General features: G+C 38.9%; 1 protein-coding gene across 3 annotated transcripts in view; it reads left to right on the top strand.

Moving 5' to 3' along the window:
* lrp4 (low density lipoprotein receptor-related protein 4) overlaps positions 1 to 26345 on the top strand; it is an 84425-nt gene that overhangs the window by 11343 nt on the left and 46737 nt on the right. For all 3 annotated transcript variants that reach the window (XM_057331163.1, XM_057331253.1, XM_057331327.1), the window contains exon 2: positions 25004 to 25150. In XM_057331163.1, the coding sequence (XP_057187146.1) occupies positions 25004 to 25150 (147 nt within the window). The remainder of the gene's footprint in view (positions 1 to 25003; positions 25151 to 26345) is intronic.

The following is a 26345-nucleotide window of genomic DNA, read 5'->3' as shown; positions in this document are numbered from 1 at the left end:
GCAGCACATGAATTGATGTCATGAGTCGATTTTCTTGCTCACTGTTTCTCTCAGGTTGATCTAGCAGTCAGAGCTCTCCATTCATATAGACAATCACATTAGTGGATCGGTAACAGACTGATCCGCCAATGATTAACATAACTGCTCCTGAATCTGGATCGCTCTGGCACGTTATGCACTGTGTTTGTTTATTTAGTAATTTAGTTGCTGCTTTGTGTACATTTTGCAGGTGAAAAGATGAAGGATGTCTTTTCTTGTGTTCAAACATTGTGCATTTTATTTATTGCAGTTGTTGAATATTTTACCGGATAGTTATCTAAATGTAAACATTAGTATAGTTCAAAATTAAAGTCCCCATGAACCGGAAGTTCCGATCGTTTTTACATCCATATTTTGCCGCATTTCTGAGTGAAATGGAATTTCTAATGTGAAAAATAGTGGGCGTGGCTTTCGTCTTTCTCTGCGATTTGATTGGATGTATAAAAACAGACGTTGCATTTTGAAATGGAACTGGCAGCAGACTGACAGTTGGACGGGCGGAGTTAACAGTCATCTAAGATTCATAATCGTTACAGGAAGTAAGTGCATTTTCAGATTTTAACTGAATATTATGAGGGCACACAAATTTTAAAAAGAGAACGACCCACATTGATGAACTATTTACAATAAACACTGCAATATTTCATGAAAACAAATAGACATTGTAATTTTTTATTTCACTGGGACTTTAAAATGTAAGCGTTTCAGAACCCGGGAATCAGGGCTCAACAGGGGACACAACAAAATTAGTGATGCACCAAAATTTCGGCTGCCAAACATTTTCGTCCGAAAAGGGCATTATCAGTTTCGGCCGCAAGAAAAAAATGTTGCCGAAATATGCAGTGCTTTTAACTGTCAACAGACTGTCAGCCTCTCCCTTCAATACTCGTGCTCACTCTAGCTGTTATCAAAGGACAATCATGTAAGCGCGCCATACATAAGGCTGAAACTAATAAATATAACGAGAACAGCTCAAAACCAGCGGACAGAAAATGACACGCAAGCTCTGTGTGATGCACGAATGAGCGTGACCGACTTTGTTTCTTTATTGTCGGAGATCATGCGCATTGACTCGTGCATGTTTTAATGCCGAACTTTAAACGCAACAGACTCTTCACATATACACTCCTAAACAAAATCTTAAAACAGGGGGAAACCTTACAAGTATTCGCATTTCTCGCTGGTGGATCGTAATCAGGTTGTAACTACTTCTTCAAAATGCCAAATCAAGAAACGGGAGCAAGAGACAAAAAACTGAGAGAAGGCAATTTATTGAAAACTTAATTTAAACTCAAACAGGCTGTTCATCAGCTGATCAAAAGTTTAATCTGATGCTCCTTTAAGCCTGTTTACATGAACAGACTCACTGCACCCCTCTGTGATAATGTACTTTGTATTGTTTTAAAATATGTTCTTCTTAATTTTTGTGGTTTTTGTGTGTGTAATTAATACAATTAAATAAAAAAGATTTCAAAAGGTTTTTAAAGTAATTTTAGGGGTTTTCAGCCGAGTGTATCATAAATTTTCGGTATCGGGTTCGGCCCACAATTTTCATCTCGGTGCATCACTAAAAAAATCTACATTTTTAGTGTTTGGTTATTTCCAAAAAAGTTGAAATTCGCTGATATAAATGTTGTAAAAACCGATGCTACATTTGTAATCACAAACTACTCGTTTAATGGTTCTCAGTTGTGCGTTTGCAGCATGTCGAGTCTCCGGTCTCGCTGCTGAAACTCTTGTGAATGTAGAGCAGCTGTAGAATGAAGCAGTAAGTAATTTTATTTACTGGCTTCATTGTGTCTAATGAACTCGTACTCCTGTTTTTAACCAGGCTCCTCTGTCTTTCTCTCTCTCTGTCAAAGGCTTTCTGTGTCCTGGCCCAGAAATCTTCACTCATCCATGTCACGTTCAGTGGTACCTCTTTCTAAACCCCCCCAACCCCCAACGCACATGTCTGCATACCCTAAACCATCCAAGAGGCCTCGGCAACAAGCTCCATTAAAGACACAATATGGGTGTCCAATGGTCCTACAACACGGGCCTCGAGTAGCTGTACGCAAGTTAAAAGCTTCGCTCGCTAATGAAGTCAGAGAACTTAAGTGGTTCTTTAGTGTCGGGGACAAAATGTCCAAACAGCCGGCCTCTCTCTCTCCAGCGTTATAGGATGTATGTAAACAATAGCTTTTGACTCAGTCTAGTGTTCCCATTGGGGCTGTTTGTTTCTCAATCACTAAGGAGGCACTTGGGAAAAGGGTTGCAAACCTTAAAATCTGGTGGTGTGTGTAGGCTTTTTTTAAGTGCCCATGAAATCTGAATGAAAGTTTTTCTTGGCTTTTAGCATGAATATGTTAACCGTAAGGATATCCGTTAACTAGTGTGCTTCCAAACATTGACAAAATTCATATTTAGAGAATATGAGTATACAAATCTTTCCGACTCGCACTTCTGGCAATGATTTATATAACAGCATATTGCACTTAAATATTTGCCCTTTTAAAGGGAGACGATCAACATGTCCTGTCTTAAATTAACATCAACACAAAGTAGTTCGATTCAAGGCTCGCAGTGGGTTTTTAAATGTTACGTTAGCACGGGAAGTGATTTTCTTTTTCTATGTCTTTTTTTGATCAAACTGTACGTGTTTTAAAAGTCTTTTGATATTCATGTGAAATTAAAAACATTTTCATCCAGTGCGCTCATCTTTCTCTGTCTTGTCACTCTGCACGTCTGTCTTCACATACATCATGCAAACCTCAAAAGTACCAGTTTGCTCTCTAAAGATTAGCAGGCCAATCAAAGCACAACGACGAAAATCTTCGATCTTTGTTTCGTTGCAGGATCAGATGTAGTTATTCTTGCTACTGGATGTGATTAATGATGCCCTCAGGTCCTCCTGGGAACTTCCTACGTACCAGTTTGGAAGTTATAATTACGATGTGCCTTCAAATGATTTCAATTGGAACTTGAGTGGACTTGTTGAATTTGTTTTTGTTTCTCGTTTTAAGCTCTTGTGCAAAAGACAATTTTCGCATTTATTGTGTTTTTCGATAGGATTAAGTGTATGATACAGCGAACACATACTGATATTGTATGTACACCTTAAGGAGGATTTTACTTCTGCGTGAGACCTACGCTGTAGTCTCTAGGCAACGTGCTGGTTTTCGATTATACTTGTGCACCGTTGTCCGTGTCGACAGGCAATGGCCACTAGGCGTCAGTATCCAGTATCCACAATTTGACTGACGATTAATTGTCTAATAAATCATTGCGATTATGATGATTAATTGTCTGTTTTTGAGCTTTGACATTTAATTCTCATACATTTTTGATTCAGCGATTGAAACGACCATATTGTTCTGAATACAAGACTGTGTTTTTTTCTTGGAAATACATTGGAAAAAATTGGGTCATCATATATTTAAGGTTTAGGCTTTTACCTGTCAATAATACAACTGCCAAATACTTGTAAATGAAGTAAATTGATCAGGTGTGAATTGAAGCCACCATTAAAATGCTATCAGTCATAGAAAAGCTTCTAGTCTGTTTTTTTCTCACTTGCAAGACTACAATAAAATTTTACTTGCGTGTTAATGAAATTTTGGTTTTCTCACTGAGATTTGCTTAAATAATATTAAATTGTACTGCAGGTAATTTGTATGTGTTTTTTTTTTTTAAGTGATTGTGTTGTGGTGGTACTTTTTACAAGTATTACCATGCTTTAGTAACAATATATACACTAAAATATGCAGATGCACTACAGCTCCCCCTAGTGTCTTCTATAGAGATGTGCAATAATTGCGATGATCTGAAACCATCGTGATGAGATCAAACAATCGCGATGAGACGATTATTTAATAATCGTGACAGCCCTATTGGCAAGTGCCTCCCGATACGTGACATATCACGATAGATGGGTCACAATACAATATATTGCTATGTATTTCGATACGATACACATTTGCGATATATTGCAATATTTTAAATAGAAAATGTGAAAAGTAGAGCTAGAAATACAACATGCTGTGCACCACCGGGGGTTTTCTGCAAGGATAAGTGTAAAAACATCCCTTACCTCTGCAGAGTGGCTATGATTTGCGATGCATGGACCTTTAGATCAGATGTTTGGGTTCTCAAACTGTGGATTGCGCCCCTCAAGTGGGTAGCACAGGGGAATAAGGTGGCTCACTCAAGTCACTTGGCTGTTGTGGTGCATTACAGTTAAAACACTGAACATGGGCAGAATAAAACCTCTGGTTCATCCGTGCTGTAAATGTGCTGGTTTCACATCCGTGAACGCACAATAAATGTCATTGTTACTTTTCTTAATAAACGTTTTGTCTAATGCACTGCAGTAGCCAAGTGACTTGTGGCATTTCTTGCGACACCTACAAACAGCATTATTTTATATAACTCATTACTCCATGACTTATTTTGAAATCCAAAGCACACCCACACATCAGCTCTGAGAGCTCCAAGCGTTCTTATATTTTTCGCCATGCTCGCTTCCACATACTTTTGGCAGTATGTATAAGACATGATAAAAAAAAAAGATTGATAGTAGAGGTATCACTATCGATACACTATCAAAAAAAATATTGCGATAGTTAGGGCTGGGCGATATATTGATTTTTAAGATATATCGATATATTTTTTCAACGCAATGCGGGATTAGACAATATCGTTAATATCGATATGGGGTATATTCAATTTGAGGCGGCTCTGTGGTGTCTGACATGCGCAGTACCCATGCGCAGAGTGAGCAGAGCACTCTCGCTCTGCGCGCGAATTGGACGGACCCCGCAATTTACATGTTTTAAACAAGTGGTGTGCAGCTGTATGCGGGGTTTTTCCTGCACAGAGAAATTGGAGGCGGCCGCCTCAGGCTCTCGCCAAAATTATGTTGTGAGTCTTCACAAGAAATGCTGCGTGCATTTATCAGACTGTCATTTGTAACTGCAGTTGCGACATTAGGCCACAGTGAGGCGCTGTTTCGTTATCAGCACACTGAGGCGCTAAAAAGAGATGCAGAACAAGAGCCGGCTGTGTTTCACGGCTGTTTGTTTTGCATCCAAGTACGTTTAATTTCTGAATTTTTTTTCTGAAAAAAAAAAGACGTACATCATTGTAATGTCTTTAGCTGTGCAGTTGGATCGTTGAATCAGCGTATACTGTACACAGCGAGTTCTCCAGTATGAACGCACATTGCGTTCAGAACGACTCGCACACGAATGACTCATTTGAACCGATTCATTTAAACTATTGAACTTTTCAGTCACTAGCGAATGTAAGAGATCCTTGAATCATTTAAAGTGAACCACAGAGAATGAAAGATATGAATGAGCTTTGATCATTTTGAAAGACTGGTTAATTCAGTTGGCTATTGTGGGCAGAAAAGTTAGTTGAAAATGATAAAAATGCTTTATTTGATTAAAAAAAACATTTCTGTTTGGTTGAATAAAAGTAATGTTTTATATAACTTAATAATTGTCGTTTTTATCTAATTTTGTTAGAACTTTTAATATGTCAAACTCAAAGTCACTTTGGTTAAACCACTTAAAGGTACATAGGCCTACGTGTGTGTGTACAAGATCAGGATGGCATCACCTCCGCCTCATGTTGAGCCAGGAAAAACCCTGTGTATGTTTTCAAATAGGGAAAAAAACCCTGTCATTGAATTTCTTTTCACAAGCCATTTTAATAAAGGTGATTGTGACATCTCACATGAGGTTTTGACTTGCTAGTAAACATTTATTCCACTTTGTAGAAAATATCGATATACATATTGGATATCGCCTTTCATCAAAAAAATACAGAGATATGAATTTTGGTCAATATCGCCCAGCCCTAGCGATAGTTACATGTATCGATATTTTTGCACAGCCCTAGTAAACAGTTACTTTTGCAGCTTGAGTTGTTAAATACAGAAAAACACATCATTTATTTAGATAATGAATTCGGAAATGCGTATGAGTAAACCCGATGCTTTTGTGTAGTATAAATTTCTTTGTTCCAATGAATACAGAGAAAGATATTTGGAAGAATGTTAGCAATTTTCAGTTCTTCTGGGACATCATCCACTACCATAGCAGGGAAAAAAATGATTTTTTTTGTTCTGTTTAACACGAAATGAGATATTTTGAAGGATTTAGGAAAACAAACATTTCAGGCACTTTTGACTTTTTCTACTATGGTAGTCAATAATGTCCCGGAACTGAAAATGACTAACATTCTTCCAAATATCTTTCTCTGTGTACAGATAAGAAATTACATGAGGATGAGTAAATGATGACAGAATTTTCATTCTTGGGTGAACTATCCCTTCTACTGCAAGTCACTTTGAACAAAAGTGCCAAGTGCAGTAATGGCTAAATGAGCAGAATATTGGCAAGCTTTTGTCAAAACATTTTTTGATCAAGCTTTTAGAATGACCATTTACTATGACGAATATCAATTGACTTCCACTGTGATTCTTACATTGACACCGTCTGAAAGCTCAGAGAATGTCTAAAGGTTCCTGTGGGTTATTAGGACCCTGTGTTGGCATTCGTCTCATTCGATCCTCCTGACATGACTTGAAAGCAGTTTAGGCTTAACAAGGCTCAGCTTGCCATCGAGCCTCCTCAATCAATATCTGAGACTGTAATGTATAGCAGATATGACAGGCGACAGTTAATCGTTGTCATAGAATGATGTATAGTTTCAGCGCAGGTCGAAGTCTCTCTTTATTTTGACACATAGTCTAACAGTGCTAGAGAGGATGAGCTATTAAAAGCCACTTGTGGGGGAAAATGAAAACCATGGCAACAGTGTATTTAATTCTGTTTTGCATGGAGGATTTTTTAAAGCTGTCCCAGTCAGCCCAGCATTTCATTTTTACTCGTCTCTCTGCAAACATGAAAAAAACATTGTTTTTAAAGAATGAGGCAAAGAGGAACATATTTAAGTAGGTTGTGCCAACGTTTCTTTTGTGTGTATTGTTCTTGTTTTTTAACGACTGCCACTTTTATCATCATATAGCTGTAATAATCTAAATTATGGGATGGATTATTGCTGTGTTTACTAAGCAACGGGTATATAAAAGTTGAAATATGAAAGCCCAGTGCTGTGGACCTGTTTGAACTAAAGACATACATTTTTACACATCCGACTTTAAGAGTCTCTTACGGCCATTACGTCACGCATCGCTGTCCACTTTAAATGATAAGAAAAGTTTGTGCAAAACTAGGTTTGCTTTTTGACCATATCAAGAGGATAAGATCTTTTTTGCATGTTTTGGTTGATAAAATGTGGGAATTATATATATATATATATATATATATATATATATATTTATTTGGTTGTGTTTGTTTGCAGAAAACTTCCACTTGTATTATTGTTTATTATTATTGTTAAATTCAGAGATTGTTATTTGATGTTTAGGGATTTGACTTGACTCGTGAGCAGCACACACAGTTCAGTTCCACAGATATGCCTCTAAAAGTTGAATTGTTGTGGTGACACATGTCAGACAGTTGGTTGATGTTGAAATACTGCATGTGTCCTGCCGGTTTCAAAGACAATCGTGTGGAATGGATATGGTGTGGAATGTTGTGAATGTGTCTAGTTCAGCCCTGACAGGTGCCACGGCTTAGTCCTGTGTACACGCTTATCTGTGTGGGCGTGTGTGTCACGCTCTGCACGCTTGTGCGTTTGTGCTTTACGTACTCAAACCCTCTGTGTGTGTATGTGTGTGCGAGACAGGTGCGTGGCGCGGTCCAGTTGCTGGGCAGTCGTGACAGCGGGCAGAAAAAATGGCTCGTTTGGTGCCTGGCATCACAGCCAATGGTCAGATATTTTCCGTTGGCAGTAAGCCCCTACACTCCCCCCTTCCTTTTATGTGGCATTCTTTAAAACCCATCCCACACACTCTAGTATACAAAGAACCGGTTATGCTTTCATTCCAAACACAGTACATTGATGCTGGATGATGTTAATGTAATAAAAGGTAACGGCACTAATAGAAAATAGCATTTTCTTTCACCTTTGACCGCTTCGGTTCGGTGAGTGGTGTGTTTCAGGAGGAGAGTAAGTCCTCTATTTCAGGATCGAACACCCACTTTTCACCATCAAGTCCATACTTAATTTGTCTAAAATGAGGTTTCATTTGGAAATATACCACATTACAAAAGTAAAATGGGTTTCTCCAGCTGTTTCATGTTGACTTACTATTAGGGATGCACCGATATGTACATTTTGGTCGATAACGATAACTGATAATTCTTGAACAACTACTAGGGGAGAGCGGGGTAGAACGTGACGCTTTTTGGTTGTAGCTCAATCACTCAAAAAATATTTGAGCTTGGTTAATCAGATTTCCACCCAAGAAACATATCAATACATACCTTTTTATATGTATTGATGTATAATAGAAGGATGGTTGGATGAGGGATGGCTGGATGATAGATCTGTGGATATCTGTCTATTACAGATAGATGTACCGACAATATCCACCTCTAGTTTATAGACACAATTATATTGTATTATTTGTTTAAACAATTTTTTTAGCAGGTGTTACAACTAACCCTCTGTCTGTTACAATGATCCCCACCCATGGGGTAAGTTGTAACGTTTGCACTTCTGTCACTTTTGCTGTAATTGGAACAAACGTTTGCGATGTCCGAACAGCTGTGATTATTTAACATACAGCGCGTCTACTAATGTCAGATTCGCGTCCTAAATAGGCTAAAGACTCCTTTGAACCAACTAATTTTAATGAACGGTTGAAACAACTGAAATAACACTGAACTCACAAGTCTCACTGTCTGAATCCATCGAATCAGTCACTCAAAACACCTCAGAACGTAAGTGCGTTTAGGCCATATTTAGTAAGATAAAGTCTAAATAATCCACAGTATTTAAAGTTTATTTATATGACAATGTGTAGTAAATTACCTATAAAATCATGTAGTTTAGACAGGAAAGAGATGAAACCAGAACAAATCAGAAGTTGTTGTTAGGTAGCTGCTAATTTAATTTAATTGTATGTCTTGAAAATAAGATTTATAGGATGGGTAATAATAGTTTACTTCTTAATGTCCTGTGATACTGATATAATTACATCTCAATAAAATTAATAAGTCTGGCAAATAAAAATGAAGGCCTGTGGAAAAATACAGGTTTTTATGCAAAGAGAGCAAGAAAGGAGGATAGTGAGACTGATGGGTAATAGGCCTATCTGTGTCACATAATTTCATACCCATATAACTAGGAAAAGACTGTAAAACTAAATAATAACAACTGAATAAATTGACAAATCAAATGTTTTATTTTTTCCATTTCTATTGAATTTATTGTCCCCGTTACTATATTTGCTGAATTTAGTTGACTCAAAACGTTGCTACTACGTTGATCTGGTTTATCATGATGTCACGCAGGGATTGAGATCACTGTTGACTAAGGGCGTTGTTGTGGAATCTAATCCGTTTGACTTCAGGTGTGTTTGGTTGAAGCTGTTAAACCAGAGTTCACTTTAACCCATGTTTTAGGTTCAGGTGTTGTGAGGTTAGATAAACGGCAGTAGATGATGTGTAATTGGTGTACAAATGCATTTCTCATTGCTGCATGTTTTTACAGCAATCGGCTTCACGAGCAGCTGGCATTCATTGCATCAATTTTTGTTTCATTTTTTCAGTGTGATTTGCATTTTCTCGTGCTGCATTCCGTTTGAAAATGTCTTTTAAGTTTAACTTTAGAATGGTTTTGTTTTGACGAGTAGCATGATGGCCCTTTAAGGTTGTTATCATACCAACCACTTGTAAGATTTCTTGGCTGATGTTGAGACAACGTTTTGACTGCATCAGCCGTGAGGAGTTCAGACGAGAGCCTCGGGTCAGTGGTCACATGGTTTTGTAGACTAGCACTAAGATCAAACAAATTGGCCTGTGCACAGTGAATTCATTCATAGCGCCCGACTCCTGCACACAAGATAAGATTTAAACCGAAAGAAGCCCTCAGTAGCGACAATGGCTGGTCGTGTTTGGCTTCTCTCCAGAATTCAGCGACATGTAACATCAAATTATTTTTGTGGTGGCCATTTCACATTTGTATTCATGCACGTTTTTGTTCGTGATGATGTTTCCAAATCCATTTCGAACTCAAAACAGCGTCAGTTCTTTGTTGCGGACCGCCTCAAGGGTTCCCGGGTCAGAACGATGTGTATTCGCCTCTTGTCTGTGTGATGGGGAGTGCCTCGCAGATGATTCTCTCCCTTAGGAGGTCAATCATTCACTCCGATGGCGCCTGGACCTCGCCGGCCTCCCCGTGTCCCACTGGAGCGGTTTATGTATGCTGCACCTCCTCTATTAAATGTTTTATGAGCGTTGTGTCCAGGCTGGAAGAGGTTGCAGGTGGACGTCATGGTGAATCTGGGTCATCGGTTAGAATTCGAAATGCGGCTCCCTGCTGGTGGAGAAAGTGGCGCGTATGTGGAAGGGTCGCTGTCCTTCGATGAATTCTCGGTGTGTAGTCAAATGAAGGTGAGGGATTAATGAAGTCTTTGTCACAGACGGCTCTTTTACATCCCACTCGCTAGCCATCTGTTTCCATATCTACTGATCTTTAATGTCCCTTTTAACAGTCATAGTCTTTGAGCAAAGTCAAACTTGACGTGACTCGAAGTGACAGCCACTCAAGAGATGGTAGAGTTTTCATGTAAAGTCGTTCCCGCCTTTGATGTCGAGTAAGTTACAAAGACATTCTGTGCGCTTCTTAATGAATGGTCAATTGCATTTAGGGGCAATGAAAGAGTTAAAAAGAGAAACTGTAAGTTGGATGAGATGTTGGAACCCCAGTTGTCTTCTAGCTGGTAATACTAGCGAAGTGTTTGCTATCTAAAGTCATTTGGCTCGGTGTTTCGATTTAGGTGCCAGTTGGTCTAGTTATTTATTTAGCCTGAGCTCTGAGTTTGATGCAACATGTTCATGTTATGTTGTTGCTTTGATCTGTTTCCAAGTACTCCAAGTCTTCAGAGTTACTGTATTTTTTCAAGCTCTCGATTTTACACACAACTGAACCTCTCTTTACAACTGTAGCATCCTACCACCGCTTTGTGTTTTGACTGTGGGGGTTCATGTTTTCGCTCTGCTTTTCATTTTATCGAGTGGTGTAGATGACTAATTTATCACCTTGTCTCCCCCAGCCCCCTCGTAAGGGTCCACGCTTCTGTTGCGTGCTCGACCAGCTGCTTAGAGAGGCCGACTTAATGTGTATTCCTTCAGCCATTGTGTGGCGTTGTGATCTCTAGAGGCCGCCCCCCTGTCTTTGCTCTGTTGACCCATCAACTGTGCCCACATTCAATAGCCGCCCGTCCCTGAGGGACTTTCTCGCACCGGCTCTCTGTTTTAGCACGTCCTGTCTGAAGGACGTTCGGACTGTCGCCTTTTGTTCTTCTGCAAATATGATCAGAGCTTTATTCTCTTTGCTCTTGTGTCTAAAGCAGAAGACACATGTGCCGCTCGCTGGACTATTGGGCTTTGGCAGGTCTATCAATCATACGCCCCATACATCACCCGTCCGGCCATTGTAAACACGGTCTCCTTTCTGCTGTTTAAAGAAGGTATCTCTAAGCCAACAGGACCTTTTTGCAGGTTGCGAAAAAGCTTTGACATTGTTCTTTTAAAACAGATATGTCAGGATGTTTGCTTGGTTATTTATTCACTTAAAGGTCTACTAAGCAGCTTATGTTCTCTGAATTATTGGTTTCCATGGCAACTTAGTCAGATCCGTGTTTGGCCGTTCTTGATGTTGATAAGCTAAATAGTTCATCACTGCAATAATTTACCTCTCTGTCCTCTTGCAACATGTGTAAGAACTTAGAAAGTGAGGCGGGTAATGCTGGGTAGTAATGGACTGCATGTAATGTCGATTACAATCCGATTACAAAATCAGGTGTTTGTAGTTGAGTTACGTTAGATTTTAAAATGATCGTGATTAAACCGCCTCATGAGATGGTCTGAATTTGGTTCGATTTAAATGGGTCTGTGCATCTAATGCTTTCTAAACATCCGTATTCCTCTCCAGGGGGGACTTGGTCTTGTGTTGCACATTAGGAACAGACAAGCTCCAGAGAAATGTCTGTCATAAATTTAGGACCTTGTTTAGACCCCAGCTTTGTGTTGTCAACCTCAACTGTTGTCGTGTGCAGAACGTTGAACGTAAAGATTGTATGTACACTTGGAGTCACGTTTCAGCTGTCATCATGCGGGGTGAATGGCTAACATGCTTTCCTGATGGTTTAATATAGGAAAGATGTCTCCGAACAGCTGCCAGAGCTCTGCTCTGTACGCTGGCGAATGCTTAAAATAGACATTTTCATTCGAATGACTCGAAGCTTTTTAAGACTTAAAGCGGACATAAGTGGCATTTGATGGGACGGCATTATCGGACACTGTGTCTAGATTTCATAGGGTCCCCGTGTTGTTACGGTAAATGGTTCATTGTCGCTTCACAAGCGGAGGGCCGCTCGTAAACGTTGAGCCGTTTTTTGGGTGGAAATGCATTCAGGGGTGCTGAGCTGTTTTCGCGTCCCGCGGTGAATGGCCTTTGTTACTGTTTTGGTGCGAGATTGAAGTATTTCCTACCTACAGCTTTCGATCAATCAGCCTCTTTCTCTGAGCTTTCCTCCTCCTCCGCAGCTTTTCTCTGCCGCAGGTTTTTCTCCAAGGTGGAGGGGAAACGTTGAAAAGAGGGATAAGAAAGCGCAAGTTTTACTGCTCTCCCTCACTTTTAACTGCAGCTCATTCTACCCTATGGTGCTTTTGTTGGGCCTCCCGCACCCCTGCCGAGCATTGTGGGAGAAACCCTCCCCAGCAAAGGCTTGTGGGAAAACTGTGTGTTCACTCATCAGGATTGACAAAATCAATAGGTTGGTGCACAAACAGGGTCCTCAGGAATCTGGAATAAAGGAGCAGTGAGAATTATACGTTTTGAGAAAACTGGACTTTTTTTGTCTGTCTGACTATAGAATGAAAGATGAGCTGCGTATGACATTTATTCAACAGAGAAGTTGGTGAACTATCAGCTTTAAGGATAATTATATGTATAAAATGGTTGTGTATTTGTTCGAAAAAGTCAAGAGACCGTTCCGAATTTTCATTTAATCAGAGTTTCTAGATGTATTGGGGTCATTCCAGTCCAACACTCTTAAATTAAAAAAGGTGCTTCAAAAGGTTCATCGATGACATAGAAGAACCTTTTGGTGCCATAAAGAACCTTTAACATCTGAAGAACTTTTCTGTTTCACAAAAGGTTCTTTGAGGCGAAAAAAGGCTCTTCAGATGATAAAAAAGTTAGAAAGAGATGGTTCTTTAAAGAACCTTTGGCTGAATGGTTCTTCTGTGGCATCGCTGTGAACAACCTTTTAAGCACCTTTATTTTTAAGAGTGAATGTCTGTTGAAGTTCAACAAAATCAAACCGCATGAGTGACAAAGTCATCCAACAGCAATGTGAAAGACTGACATCATGACAAGACTCATGAAAACTGTGAGAAAAGTCCATGTTATCACAAAACAATTCATGAATCTTGTTTTCTTTGCAGTGTTTGAGGTCTGAAAAAAATACAGAGCGTTTTTCTGTTATTTTCACCTGTTTCTCCAAATTCGTTCTGCAAGTAATTGAAAACGGAAACAAAATTTTTATTTGAAATTTGGGAGAAATATTGTTAATAGTTAACAGAATGAAACCAAAATTATAATTTTACCTAAACACGTATCTAGAAATAGCAAATTTGAAAATAATGAACGTTATACCTATCAGCTATACCTATCAGTAGTTGAAATATCATTGTTAACATTGCAACGGATACACACATTTTGTCTAATAGCTGGTAAGTTTGAACTTTTACTGAATGAATATAATGACCAGACTTTCAAATCAATGCCATTAATGATTTTTGTAAAACCATCCATTGATTTGAATAGAAAAGCTCTGTTTCTGATGAAGTTGAGTGACAGATAATTGGTATTGAGCTGTAAATCTGGTTTTGTCCACTCAAGGTTAGATGGATGTCAGACCTCTTTGTCTCATAATCCAATTTAGAAGCATACATTTAAATGATTGCTTAAAGAATTTTTGGCTACGTAATACTTTGAAATGACATATTTTGGGGTATAAATTGCTAGACATTTTTAGCTGAATCACACTGTTAGCTGTTTACTAAAATAAAAGTTTGCTTAATACACAAATCCTGGTGTAATGTGGTGAAAGAAAGGCGCGTGTGTGTGTGTGTGTGTGTGTGTGTGTGTGTGTGTGTGTGTGTGTGTGTGTGTGTGTTCAGACATTGTATTGATATCCAGTATCTTTAGCTAATGCAACATGACAGAGAGAGAGACTTTCTCATAAAACAACTTGTGGAGAGTGTGAGGGATAAACTGGATGTTTAGCTGGACAGTTAAGCATCAGATCCAGTTTAAATTGAAAACTAGAACATATCTTGCTTATCATTTCATTGTAAGAGACAGTGTGGTGTTTGCAGCAGTCATTCATGTGCAGAGAGTATTCTAAACACTCGGCTTCTTGCTCTGACATTAGAATTTCCCAAAACTAAAATCAACACATTTATTCTCAATCCATGTCAATTCTTTCTCAGCTCTTCTGTAGCCCACGGGCTGTCATCCATCACCTCATCTGCTCTACAAACACAGGAAATCATTCATACATGCCACAACTCATTCAGTCTACAACAAAACCATTTATACGTAACCCCCCCACCACACACACGCTGTTGATCAATGCATCTACCAGATTCTATATCCAATTCTATTTGATGAATTTGATTATTCATTTGTTTTGTAACCTGTTGACGTTTGCTGTGATTGCTTTAGTTTTGCTCGTCTATAGTCTCCGCTCTATTTAAAGCAAGCGCCAATGTCTGTGTTGAAGGAATTCTTCTGACAGATATTCTTGTGAGCAAACACCGTCTCCATCAGAACAGCTGATTATTTGAGCTATTTAAAACGCACCAGCTCCCCCCTCAGTAATTATTTCCATACCACTATCATATCCTCGCGTGTGGGGTCATGATTTTGTTTTCTAATTGACCGAACATTTGTTTATTCAATGACACACAAAAGTAAAACGTTTTATCAAACCAATAATTGCCTCAATCTTTTCAACTTCTCATAAATACTTCTGTGTATTTTGCACATTATTTTTTTTTACAGACATCAACGTTGTGGTATTGAAATAAAGGGGATTTGAAAACAGATGGTTGGTAAAGTAATACTTATTTCTTTCTTTGCTGACAAATATGTAGTGAGGGGATGCTCTTGAGTGTTGATGCTTTTAGTTCTAGTTGTTTTTGAAGGATGAGATGATGTGCATGAGGGTTAAAGTATGTTTGATTTTTGGATAATTGTAAGACGTGCTGTCCTCTTATTTTAAGAAATAAAGTTTACGACAAATTCTGCTGTCGCAAGTTTTTTTGAAAATCTAGTTAATTTTTTGATAGGAAAGGAGTGGTGTGATGAGTTGATTGTCGGTACAGGTTATCTGCCGTACTTCTCTGTAACGCCTCTGTTTCCGAGCACAAAGTCTTCATATGGCACGCAAGTCTTCAATCTAAAGAAGATTTTTCCTTCATATTCACTGAAGCCCTGCTAATACCAAAAAGCTTTTCATTTGGCCACACGGCCCCCTTCTGTTTCGTCCTGAAAGAGAGCGAGAAAGAAGCTTTAGGTGGGGTGAAAATATATAGTGTCCAAGTAACAGAGGAGCGTAACAATGAGAGTTAGACCCGGCCTGCAGGAGACTGGCCTTAAACCTCCGGTTTGGCCTCAGAATGTGTTTGAAGAACAGGTGAAGAACTGGGGGAACGCCGCAGACTGAAGTCGCAGTTAGCATTGAGATGCTTTTCCAAAGCATTCTAACTCGACAGGAACCGTGAATCTCAGAGGTCAGGTCAGTTGACCCTTTGCAAAACCCCGGTTGCTATGTCCGACAAGCTTTCGGCATCAGCCATGCGCTCCCAGTGTAAATGTGTGCACTCCCTGGGGAAATAATGAAGGTTTTCTGGAAAAATGACACGCTGATTTCAGACTGAGGTCTGCAATGTGCATTCGCGGAATACATTCAGGATTTGAGATAACTGTAACAATAATTATACCTATATTTGCATCCACACCAGCAGACGATAACGTCTGAACTCTAAACTCGCGGGATGCAGTAGGCTACTACTGTCACGGTGCAATTTTATCATGTTAAAACTCACACTAACTCTGAATTAAGATTGAATTAAGAAGTATAAGACACATTTCTTAAGTCACATGCTATGTATCATCATATCGGCCAGCTATTATTATTGTGCATGTCAAATAAGTGCGAGAATGGCTGGGGCAAAATGACAATAAGCCGTTCTTATGTTGGCAAAGATTTGTACAAAATAAGGTCAGCCGAGGTCCTGAGAACACTTCATTACGCGTCTTCCGTTTGGTTTGTTTGTGTTGTGAGATTCAGCGCTGGAGATGATGCTGATGTTGGGTATGTGAGGCAGGGCTGGATGAATTGTTCCAGCACACCCATAGCAGGCAGCATTGTTCATCCGAGTCTTTGAGCGGAGGAAGACGGGAGCATTCACACGCCTCGCTCCGGTGTCCTGCTGGGCCTCTGTGGAAAGACTCCTCTGCGCTTGATAAATTAAATCTCTGCTATAATGCTGAAGGAAATGGGAAGAGAGCAGAGGTTGTGCAAAAAACAAAAGGTTGTGAAAAACCATTATCTCAAGCTTGCGAAAGAAATGCTTCATTTACTCCCGCTCATGTGACTGATGTTGTTCTATGTAACACACTACAAGATATCAGTAGTCCAGATTTCTAAAAGCAGTCCAAACATCTCTGTTTAAAGTCTTCTGGAGTCAGATGATTTCTGTGATGGCGACTGGTGTTGTATGGAAAACGCTGAGTGAATATTCTTTACAATTCTCCCTTTGTATTCATCTGAGAAAATAACAGCATACAAGCTGTGCAGAGACATGATGGTGAGGGAAAATAATGACGATATTCCTCTATAAATAACTATTCCTCTAATGGATCTCTAGATAAGCTAATCTAATAATTATCTCATGGAGCGTCTTGGTAAACGTTATCGTTTTACTTTCACTAACCAACACATTTATAGTTCTTGCTCTGAACTCAAGCGTGTGAAATAAGGTTGGTAACGGTGTACAAGTCTGCTTTTATACAGATACTCAAGAACGAGGTTGCTGGAGAGATCGTGATTTCATGAACTCTGTCCAAGCCCGTGAGAGACGAGCGGAGGTTCAGATGAAACAACGCCGTCTTTGTGAGGCCAGCCATGTCCTCGTGAAAACAAGCGACCTTCTGCTCTTCAACATCACAGTGACTTAAGAACCGAGTGATATCAAATAAAAGACAAACCGAGAGATTAGAAACATATCTGTTCTGTGTCTACTTCACTTATTAGACAAACGGATATGTAGTGATATTTTATATATATAGATATATATAGAATAATGCACCTAAATAAAAATGGGATTGTGCAGAAGTGCATTCATGTTTTTATGTTTGTAGGGGACTAGGGTTCACGTTTGGTCTGCATCAGACATGATGGTTTGACAGGTTGTTGACATTAAAACTTAAAGGTGCAGTGTGTAATTTTTTGGAGGATCTATTGACAGAAATGCAATGTAATATGCATAACTATAGCTTCAGAGGTGTATAAAGACCTTACATAATGAAGCGTTATGTTTTATTACCTTAGAATGAGCTATTTCTATCTATATACACCGCGGGTCCTCTTACATAGAATTCGCAATGTTGTTTCTACAGTAGCCCTAAACGGACAAACTGCTCTACAGAACTTGTTTCATAAATACATTATCTCCTTCGGCAAAGAAGTGAAATGTGACATCTTAGAGGCGATTCGCATTTCGCATCTTTTGTGCACTCAAGCTCGTTATTTTAAATGTAGACACGTGGCAGCGCGCAAATAGGGAGCGATGCGGTCGCGACACGCATACGGTGCGGCGCGCACATTTTTCTAGGTGTGTAGGCGGCGCATCGAGATGGAAATAGTTCAACTTTTGACCGTGGGTCATTTGGCTAGAGAAAGCGGCTCAGCTCGCGTTTTCCTCGTGGTTTTACACGCGAAATGTGAATTGCCCATTAGTCCTGTGTCGGCCACCGTAGTGCTTTGAAAGTGAGGGGTGGAGTGAGCCCTTGGTTGCAAAACCTCACTGCTAGATGCCGCTAAATTTCATACACTGGACCTTTAAATAGATGTTCAACGTTTTGTTTGAGGAATGTAGCCAGTGTATTAGATATTGGTAAAGATTTTGTATGCATCAATTATATATCACAACCTCTCATACATTACTCCTTATTGTTTGCCAATGTAGGCCAAAGCTAAAAACTAGATTTATTTATGGTAGTGTTAAATGGTACTGTATATATGTTCTGAATTTGCAGGACAGATGAACTGAAATGCTTAAAATTCTTTCCCCCGGTTCATACCATCGCTTTGCAAACCACCTTTCTTGTCACAAAGCAGTTTAGTTGTCTGAGAGCAGCTGTCACAGGCTTTTCTCTTACAGACTGAGACTGAATTGCTACTGACTGCTGTGGATTTCAATTCAGTTTCATGTGTAAAGCACTTTTCACAATGTATTGTTCCAAAGCAGCTTTACAAAGAATGGTGCCGTAGAAATCCCAGCGAACAAGCCAAAGGCGACAGCCGCTCCTACGATTATTAGGCCGAAGAATAAAGAACGCCTGAACAATTTCTCTCCCAACAAACCGCCAACAATTCTGTGGTTCTGCGTGAGCGGTCTACACACTTCATCACAATACAACAGCTGGAGATCTTTCTCCTCGAGCTCTGTCTGAAACGGCAGATTCCTCATGTTGTTTAAATAAAGGTACACTAGGGGCAGAACAAGAACACAATCAATTAAAACTCTGTTTGACACGTTACATAATGGCCGAATTGCCTGTAATGCTATTTAAAACCAGTTTGTGTTATTGGCCAAGTTTGTGTTCATTTAAAAGGCAAAATTCTGGGGAGTGATAGATGCATATATCTAGATTTTAGTTTTTTGAGAGTGCTGAATAAGTTTAGAGACGCTGATAGTGTGTTTTTTCCTGCCTCAGCTGCGGCTCGTGAAACAATACATCGAAAGACAATTACTGTCGGATTTGAATGCGCAGCCGTTCCCATCAAACATGCTCGCTCCCTCTTTAGTAAGCACATGCACACACATGCCTTTTACCCAAACACTGGAGTCATCACTCAGTATGTGGCCCAGATACAGCTGCCTTCAAACACTCTTTGTGTAGCATGGTACATTAGCTGTGTTTGAAGAGGACGGGATTTAGCTCTTCATTCACTGTCACACAACTGCTGATGGATCAAACCACACACTGCAGGTGGATGATTTTAGCTTTTGAAACAAAATGTTCTGACGTGGCTTGTGTTGTATAGAAAAGTTAAACGGTTAGAGGTCGGCAAGTTCGTCTTTTTGTATGGCTTGGCTTTTTGGGGGGGGGTCTATCGGTGTCTAGAACTAGCCGCTAACCCTGATGTCCGTCTTAAGGTGAGGCTTCTAACGTTACGGTTTTTGTCTTTTATGTTTATGGCACCAGTTCATCCCCCATCTATCCCATCAGCCCACTGACTGTACCTCAAATATGGCCTGGAGGAGCCAAGCTCATTAAAAATGGCTGACTGTGATGGAAAACAACTGACATATAGAGACGAGCCCTCTCTTTTTTCCTCCCCGATCTCTCGTTCTTTCTAACCCACTCGATACGTTCACGTCCCCTCCCTTTTACTGTACTCCATCATTCAAAACTACAATTCTGCTCTCGGCGGCTGGAATAGGATACCCTAAAATGTATTTTTCCATTTTCTCTAGGGACATAAAAATCCAGATTTAGAGGTTCTGGTACATTTTATACCCGCTCGTAAGCCAAAAGCTGTGGGCCCTTTCACCCAAACTTAAAGATACTGTGAACATTTCTAATTTTCCGTGTTTTTCACAACGAACTAGGAAAATGGCGTACAAACAGAAAAAGGTTTATCCCAGCTTCATGTCAAACATCATGTTACGTTGCAGTGCATCAGGATGGTATAATCCTATCACAAGCAGAGCAATGGTGTGATGGCACCACAGTGTTTATATTCTTTGGGGAATTTATGGTTTTCAACAACTAGGGCAATTTAGATCTTTTTAAGATCTGTTCCTCTTGGTAGAGTAGGAACATAACGTCAAAATTATGTTTTACTTATAACATGCACATATGCATTTACGGTAGAAATTAGTTTATTCAAGCAATGAACTATTAGAAATGTTTTTGCTGTATTCCTTTCATAAAGCAAAGAATGTATTATATAAGTATTGTTTTCTTCTTTTGAACTGTTGCAAGTCTTCATAAATGATGAAGAAATGAAGAGTTTATTTGCTATAGACGGTTTCATCTTAACAACATAAACATGCGTTACTGCACATGCGCTCTTTTGTGACCCCAAATTAACTTTCGGTACACATTCACAAACAATAGATTATTTCTGATAACAATCAAAAGAATCCAAGAAGAACCATTACTTGACTAAACTTGTCTCTCCGATATTTTGAATTTAGACTGCGATACCAAGCTCAACCGCTAGATGTCAGTGTATCATACGGTTTGTTTAAATGCGTCAAAACTACAGGACCCATTCAACAAATTGTTTATTTAATCAAATGAACATACAACACAACTCAACAAATCGTTTATTTAATAAATTATTATTATACAATAAAATAGTAATTTAAATGAATAATAACATAAATTAAATAAATTATAAATAGTTATATTATTAGACACTAGCCAAACACAAACCGGAAGTTAACTGGGGGTCAGGCGCGCGCGGGTCCGATGAAACGGTCTATAAAACAGATCTCTGCAAAAACATAGTTGACTATAAACATAGTTTTGTAGACCTCACTTTTAGTTCATTAGACAAAATCTTAATGCCGTCTCATTTGTAAGTCACTTTGGATAAAATCATCTGCTAAGTGAACAAATGTAAATGTGCTATTTTAAATCTTGATGACTAGCTTTTCAAGAAGTTGCTGATGTTGCCAAAGTAACGTTGAAACATGTTGTCATGGTTTACTTTTTTCTACAATGTGTAAATGTCAAGCGTTCTTTTTGAAGTGACGCACATACTGCTCCCGTCAGGTCCGGCTGTGTCTCGCTGCGTATCTGAGATCTTCAGCTGACAGATCTCTGGAAAGATGCGGTGAGATGAGGAGTCTGTGGTCGAGTGCTAATTCGATGGGATGGAAATGACAGTGGACTGCAGTATTGGCGTTTTCGAGATTCCAGATGTAGATCTTTTCAGCAAACGAAGGGCTGGAGATGAAAAGATGTTGTGGATGTTTCAAGTAAAGGCAGACAGAATGCAAAGCTCTTATTGTTGATGTGATCTCTCTTAATTGCTCTCTTCAGCTCAGCCGTGTTTGTCCTCTTTCAGTGAAGATAAGACGTGAATCGCCCGGGTGGGTTTAGCTTGCCTTTGTGCTGACTAAATCTTCTTTATCTCCGCCCTGATTACCGCTTTTTTACGCCACCTGCACATACAGTGACTGAGAGTGTTTAGACCCCTTTTATTCTAACCGTCTCGGTTTCTGTTGGCATTAGCCTGGCATTGACTGTGTACATGCACGCTTTGTATTTCAATACAAATCCATTTAGTACGTCTGCATGTACTCTGAACTCTGCGTGTGTGAGCCTTCCCATCATGTCCAAAAAAGGGCCAATGAAACGTTCCCCTCAAGTCTGTACATTAAAGATTTAAAAGCTTCTAACTTGTGTAAACACATTACAGCCTCCGACTGACTCATCTTTACAAAGAACCTCGATCTGTAGATTCAAGGAATTGCCTTCATGCTTCCAAACCATTTCCATTCAGGAAGAGGCCTCCAGGTTTTTCCAGCGAGTTTTCCAGGTCTTTGCATTGGCACCGCTCAATCTCGGCAGGTTTGTTGGAGTTGGATGATTTGGATGTTAGTCTGCACAGACAGGTCTGTTCACTTTGTACCACCACCGTACCAGATGAACTGACACATCGAGTTATAGAAGAGGCTGAACAATTAGATGAATCACACGATCAACTTAAAATCGTTATATGGATTTACACAAAAACCTCGTGAAGCTTCTGTTTGGAGAAGACAAGATGGATCGCTTGCTAGTTTGTCATTTCTTCTTAGATTGTAGATTTTGCACTTGATCAATACTGACACCAAGAAAGAATGCAATGCTTGTATAGGTTTTAGTTTAGTTTGTATTTAAGTTGAGATATTTAAGAATGAAAGAATTTCAACGTGTTTTGTAGTTTGGTGCTTTTAACCTTAACCTAACCAAATCTATAAATGGCAACAAAACAATATATATTTAGCAAAAAAATCGCAGACAACCGGCAAATCGTGTGTGGTTTATTTTTGATTTATTTATCGTGCAGTCATGTTTAAACAAATGATGCTGGAGTTTTTCTTACAACAAACTTCACTTTTCTGATCCAGCTTTGTAATGACTCAAATAATTGTATACAGTTTGACAACAAGCGTCCAAATACTTTTAAACAGTTTGTGGATTGTTTCATCTGCCAAATGCATGGAAATCAAACCTCACTTTTGCGACTGTTTGGTGTCATTTTTTTAAAGAAATACTTCTGGCTTTGATGTTTTGTTGTCGAGTGTATTCAGACATTCATTTGCGAGCCCGTAGTGTCCAAACACTTTTGGGACGATTGTGTAAATGAGCATGTTTGTATTTTATCTCTGATGTTGTTTCTGTGTTCCAATGATTTCAAGACTAGCAGTTTTGGACTTTGAAACAGAAATGGAAAGTCTTTAAAGCGCACATGATAAATGTCTTGCTCCATTTAGTGGCTAAACATGGCATTATAACTCAATGTCCCACAAGAGACGGCCTGTAATTATTTCAGCGAGTAAAAGAGAAGCCCAGATCCGTGCGGTTCGCTCAACTGGCTTCCTCTTGTTTTCTTTCTCTCTGTGAAGCCGTTGGTTTCACTTCTCTAGATGTTATGATCCTAATACAATATAACAATGTGACCTCGTATAAATAGGTAAAACACACTGCACATGAAGATGCTCTACAACATGATCTTGAATCAAGTCAGACGTGGTAAACCACACGTTTGACAGGAGGGTGGCGGACCGGAACAGTTATTAACAAAACTGACCGGTTTTATTCATGAAACTTTTCCTGACCTCATTTGGAAACGTTTTTTGAGCTCAGAGGAGGTTGGAAGGGTTGATGGTTTCGAACACATTTTGTGGCGAGTTGTGTAATGGTCATTTTGGTTTGAACAAATTGGATGTTTCGTTGTGCGCTGCCGGTCAAAAGTTTGCCTGCACACACCCACGCTTTCTTTTATTATCACTTTTTACAATAATAGTCAAGAAAACTGTAAAATAATTAATATGGACGTCTACTGTAGGACACTATATGGGGCGCTTTCCCGAACAGGGCTTAAGCCTAGTCCCAGACTAACTTACATGTTAAAGGTGTCTTGATCGAAAACAACTTACACTAACATGTCTTAAAATATAACAGCGCGATTGTTTTCTCTCGAGATGCACACCAGTAATGTTTTTTGTGAGGTATGTCTTATAAACAACTTAAATGTCCTAATTTAATTTAATTTCTGTTCATTGAAATCAATTAAAATGTTGATCTACAAATTATTGAAACATGAAAAATTGAAATGTTGCATCAAAAAATAAACTGAAATATGTTATAAGGACTACATTTATAATCCAATTAAAAGGAAGTAATCTTATATAGCAACAGAAAAAATAAATTATAAATTGACAAAAGCATAAACCAAAATTGCTAAAACTTTAACTAAAACTAAGCTAATTTTAAATATAAATTAAACTAAATGAAATTAAAATCAAAACTATAATAACTATGGTACTAAGTATACTGTACACTGTACTGGGTTTACGATTACGATTGTATCATGGTATTAGTAAAAATATTATTATGAAACTGACAAAAGAATTGACTATATTCAAGGTTTAATTCAACCACTTTTCTGTAAACTAAAAAACTGAATAGATCTGTCACTGAAAAATAAAACAAAATATGAAGTATTATTTCATTTAAGAATATATTGCCATAGTCTACGATACATATCTTAATAGCTCTACGATACATGTCTTAATGTTTTGTATTCTATACTTCAATGTTTTGTTATACCCCTAGAACTAAGGCATCGTTATGCATTTTCTATTCTATGACAGTGCTTTGCACACACTCTCATCTGATTGGCTGTGATTGATTTTGTTGCGTCTATTTGTCGTGTTGCGTCTGGTGTGGACAGACAAACTACTTGTTGCTTGAATCTAATCCCCTCCTGTCTGGTTAGTACACCAATGTAAACCAAAACATGATGCTTCCCATAAGCATTCTTTTCATTTCTCTGGATTAAAGGTTAAAACTGAGTAAGGTGCCGTTGGTACTGATCTCAAGCTGAAAAGAAGTGAACGACCGTAAAGAAGTGACTCAGTCTCATGAATCTGTCTCTTCATGTGATTTATAAGTCAGGCTTTCAGAAGAGTCACTCATTGTGTGGGCATAATATAAAACGTGTGTTATGAATCCCATGATGTCCTCACACACATTCACTGCTCGTGTGGAAAAACAGGTTTCATGGCTTATCACTTTTATGTTTTATAGAGCACAACAGCGCCCACTTATTCAGTGGATTTTGTTCCAAACATTTTTTTTCAAACTACACCAAGACCAAACTGATTTCACTCACTTTGATTTGAAGTACAAAACTATTGTGCAGAAATGAACTTGGATTGTGTATTTAAAAGTTGATAGCTTTCTAATAGGTTTAGTTCAATATATATTTGACAGGATGTAATGAACGTGAGCGCGTGTGTTTGTGTTGTAGGTGTGTTAAGTGCTGCAGAATGCTCATGTGGAAGGAATCACTTCACGTGTGCGGTCAGCGCGTTTGGAGAGTGCACGTGTATCCCTGCGCAGTGGCAGTGCGACGGCGACAATGACTGCGGTGATCACAGCGACGAGGACGGCTGCAGTAAGTCACAAACACATGTTTTATGGGGACAAAATTATTTTTATACTCTACAAACTCTATATTGTATGCCCTATGCCAGTTGTTTCCCAAAATTTTTCGTTGTACGCCCCCTTTGTGAAGAGTGCATCAATTTGCGCCCCCCCAAATAAAAACGTATAATCTTAAACATATTCAGTTATACAATGCTGGAACATCAATACTTTTGGTTGGTGGTCTTGTTTTTCTGATGTTTGATTTATGATCAATTTCTATATTTCATATAATGCCACAAAATCTGTGGCCCCCTTGGATCCATCTTAGGCCCCCCCAGGGCAACACAGCCCCCAGTTTGAGAACCTCTGCCCTAAGCATCCCTCATACTCCTTTTTTCATTTAAAAAAACTGTTTAGTGTTAACATGTGTTTTCATGTTTTCATTAAAGCATCTTTATTCATTTATTAGCGAGTTGTTTATTAACCTGTTAGAATTAAAATTAAATCGATGTAAATGTCACTTGCAGAATTCAATGCAAATGATTTGCTTTCATTCAGTGTCTCTTCTGGGGTTGATTTATAAATGATTTAGCTGTTAAAAAGGGTCACCCAACATGTGTGTGTGTGTTATGTCTTTATATCTGGTTATGGTGTATTGGTTAACATTTACGTTTCTTTTAATAAAGCGTGGATGTATGAAAATGCAGATTCTTTGTGCATGTCCCCATCAGGCGTGTATGAAAGAGAATTCACAGATGTCTATTCAAGTGTCTTTCAGAAGGATTGTGCTCAGGGCTAATTGTCATGACAACACACTTTTTTCTGTCAACCAACCCGAGGTGTTTTTTTTGGGAACTGAATTTTGAAGCGCTATAGGGTATAATTCACCTAAAATGACGATTCTGTCAGTTTACGATCTCATGTTGGTCTTCTGTAGAAAACCGAATGTCCAGCGTTTTGATTTCCATGCTGTGAACAAATACGTGAAATATTGAGTGTTTTCTGTACTTTAATAATTCTTTAATGTTGTTTTTTGAGGTTAAATGATTGAGTCCACATTTGTTTTATTCGGCACAAGCAGTGGACATTCTGCTACACAAATGAATGAGAATTTCATCAAATTTTCTACAAATCTAACATTCCTGAGAGACTGGTATATGTATTGGAACTCATCTCACGGTGAGGTGAAAGTATGCATCGGACTGTTGGACGTCTGCCATGAC

Source organism: Triplophysa rosa, linkage group LG1, assembly GCF_024868665.1.
Source record: "Triplophysa rosa linkage group LG1, Trosa_1v2, whole genome shotgun sequence".
In the NCBI taxonomy this organism is placed as follows: Eukaryota; Metazoa; Chordata; class Actinopteri; order Cypriniformes; family Nemacheilidae; genus Triplophysa; species Triplophysa rosa.
The sequence above is the reverse complement of the archived record's forward strand: the minus strand, read 5'-3'. Positions and strand labels throughout refer to the sequence as shown.